The sequence below is a fragment of the Engraulis encrasicolus genome, chromosome 2 (genome assembly GCF_034702125.1).
Source record: "Engraulis encrasicolus isolate BLACKSEA-1 chromosome 2, IST_EnEncr_1.0, whole genome shotgun sequence".
NCBI lineage: Eukaryota > Metazoa > Chordata > Actinopteri > Clupeiformes > Engraulidae > Engraulis > Engraulis encrasicolus.
The window spans coordinates 26,784,560-26,787,059 of record NC_085858.1 but is presented as its reverse complement, the minus strand read 5'-3'; the positions used below and the strand labels follow the sequence as shown (position 1 = coordinate 26,787,059).

Here is a 2,500-nt window from a genome sequence, read left to right as displayed (position 1 = left end):
ACAACTAAGTCGGAGGAGCACTTGATGATCTACTTCTGTCTGTTTTCTCCTTTTCTCCACTCTCTCCCCCCGCTGTTCAGTTAACATCTTAGCTAAACTGCTGTCCACGTGTAGCTTAAGCTTGGAGGGGAGACAGTCAGAAGCAAAGACATTTTTTTTGCTGCTTTTTTTTTGTTCCTTCCCACGGTGCAACAACAACAAGCACTATAACAAGACAAAAGAATAAAGATTAAGAGTGATGTGCTGCATTTTAATCCGCCCTGGTCTCATGAAATGTGCTCCAAGGACTGAGCTGCCATTTTAAAACCATTACCCAATCACACAGGCAGAAAGAGAAAGAGAGAGAGAGAGAGAGAGAGAGAGAGAGAGAGAGAGAGAGAGAGAGAAAGAAATTGAGAGAGACAGACAGACAGACAGAGAAAGAAAGAAAGAAAGAAAGAAAGAAAGAAAGAAAGAAAAAAAGAAAGAAAGAAAGAAAGAAAATGGGAGAAAGAGATAGAGAAAGAAAGAAAGAGAAAGAGAGAAGCAATCTTTGCCGCGTGGCATTCATGATGTCATCTCTGCTTGTCCCAGCTGAATACCACCGTGCCGTGTCGGTCTGTTCGCTCCCTCTATCTCTCCGTTCGTTTCTCTCCTCTCTTGTCTCCTTTTTCTCCCGGCCTCCTATCTGTCTGCCACACCCTGCGCTCTATCCATCTCCCCACTCGCTCTTTCTCTCTTTATGTTCTGCTTTAACAGAAATCAATCTAGGGGGCTGGGTTAATCACCAGTAATGTTTCAGCAGTGACTTATTCTCCCCTCTCTCGTTTCCCCCCCTTTCCCTCCTTTCCTCCCCTCCTGACCTCCTCTTCCCTCTCTCCCTCCCCTCTTTCCCCTCTCCCTCCCTCCTTCCCCTCGTTTCCCTCTCCACCCCACACCCACACTTTTCTCCCCTCTCTCGTTTCTCCCCCTTCCCTCCTCTCCTCCCCTCCTGACCTCCTCTATCCCCCGTCTCCCTCTCTCCCCCCCTCACTCTCCTCTCCTCCCCTCCGCACCTCTCTCCTTCTCTCCTTCTCTCCCTCTCCTCTCCTCCTCTCTCCCTCTCCTCTTCTCTCATCACCTCCTCTCTCCCCCTCTCCCTCCCTCAATCTCCTCTCCTCTCCTCCTCACCTTTCTCCCTCTCTCTCTCTCCCTCTCCTCTCCTCCCCTCCTCACCTCCTCTGCACTCCCTCGTTCCTCCACTACAGGGCCATAACAGTGGAGAACCAGCTGGTGGTGTTGGCGGCGGCGGCGGCGGACTCGGGACGCTACTACGTCCAGGCGGTGAACGAGAAGAACGGAGAGAACAAGACCAGCCCATCCATTACCCTCACCGTGGCAGGTAAGGCCTGATTGGAGAGTGGGGGGAGTAACACTCTGACATGGAGGGGGAATGGAAGGGATGGTGAAAAAGAAAGAAAGAAAGAAAGAAAGAAAGAAAGAAAGAAAGAAAGAAAGAAGGAAAGAAAGAAAGAAAGAAAGAAAGAAAGGAAAAACTAAATATAGAAAGAGCGATACACAATAAGAAAAGAAGGAAGGATGAAGGGATGGATGGAAGGTAGAGAGGGAAGGAGGGAGCATGAAGGTAGAGAGGGAAGGAGGGAGCATGGAGGTAGAGAGGGAAGGAGGGAGCATGGAGGTAGAGAGGGAAGGAGGGAGCATGGAGGTAGAGAGGGAAGGAGGGAGCATGGAGGTAGAGAGGGAAGGAGGGAGCATGGTTACACCACTCTCATCACCCATTCCCACACCATTACTCTATTTCTGTAGGCGTAGAGGACACAGATAGCTGTGCTCTCTGTCACCTGACAGACGTTGGAAACACCATTGCTGCACCATGCACACACACACACACACACACACACACACACACACACACACACACACACACACACACACACACACACACACACACACACACACACACACACACACACACACACACACACACACACACACACACACACACACACAGTGTGTATTATCCCACCTGTGTGTGTGTGGCAGCAATATCAGACATAAACATTAGTCACACCTACCTCCATCCATGCATTCATGCATTCATGCATACATACAGTATATACTCTACTGTGGCCGGAGTAAGCTGATGTATCAGGGCTCCACATCTCCCAGGGCAAATACAGAGGAAACCAATACATACCACTATCCCATTATCACCTGGGCTAACTGAGGCAGGACTGAGTGTGTTGGGCAGACTTTACTGAATGGAGCTACTGGGACTGTTTAGCAATGTGGTAGCAAGCCTGTAAAAGGTGGTGGTGGGGATGGTGTGTGTGTGTTTGTGTGGAGGGGTGTTAGGGTGTGTGTGTGTGTGTGAGCGTGCATGTGTGTGTAGGGGTGGTCTCTCCATTCAAACCAGCTTATTCCTTTCTCTGGTGTCCAGGTTGAGTGCGTTGTCTATAGTAGGCTACGTGCCTCTGAGAGACTCTGAGAGCTGTTAAACACAGCATGTTGCTCCACGCAG

General features: G+C 49.8%; 1 protein-coding gene across 1 annotated transcript in view; it reads left to right on the top strand.

Moving 5' to 3' along the window:
* sdk1a (sidekick cell adhesion molecule 1a) overlaps positions 1-2,500 on the top strand; it is a 447,949-nt gene that overhangs the window by 207,950 nt on the left and 237,499 nt on the right. Inside the window, exon 5 of the mRNA XM_063185237.1 lies at positions 1,227-1,360. Within this exon, the coding sequence (XP_063041307.1) occupies positions 1,227-1,360 (134 nt within the window). The remainder of the gene's footprint in view (positions 1-1,226; positions 1,361-2,500) is intronic.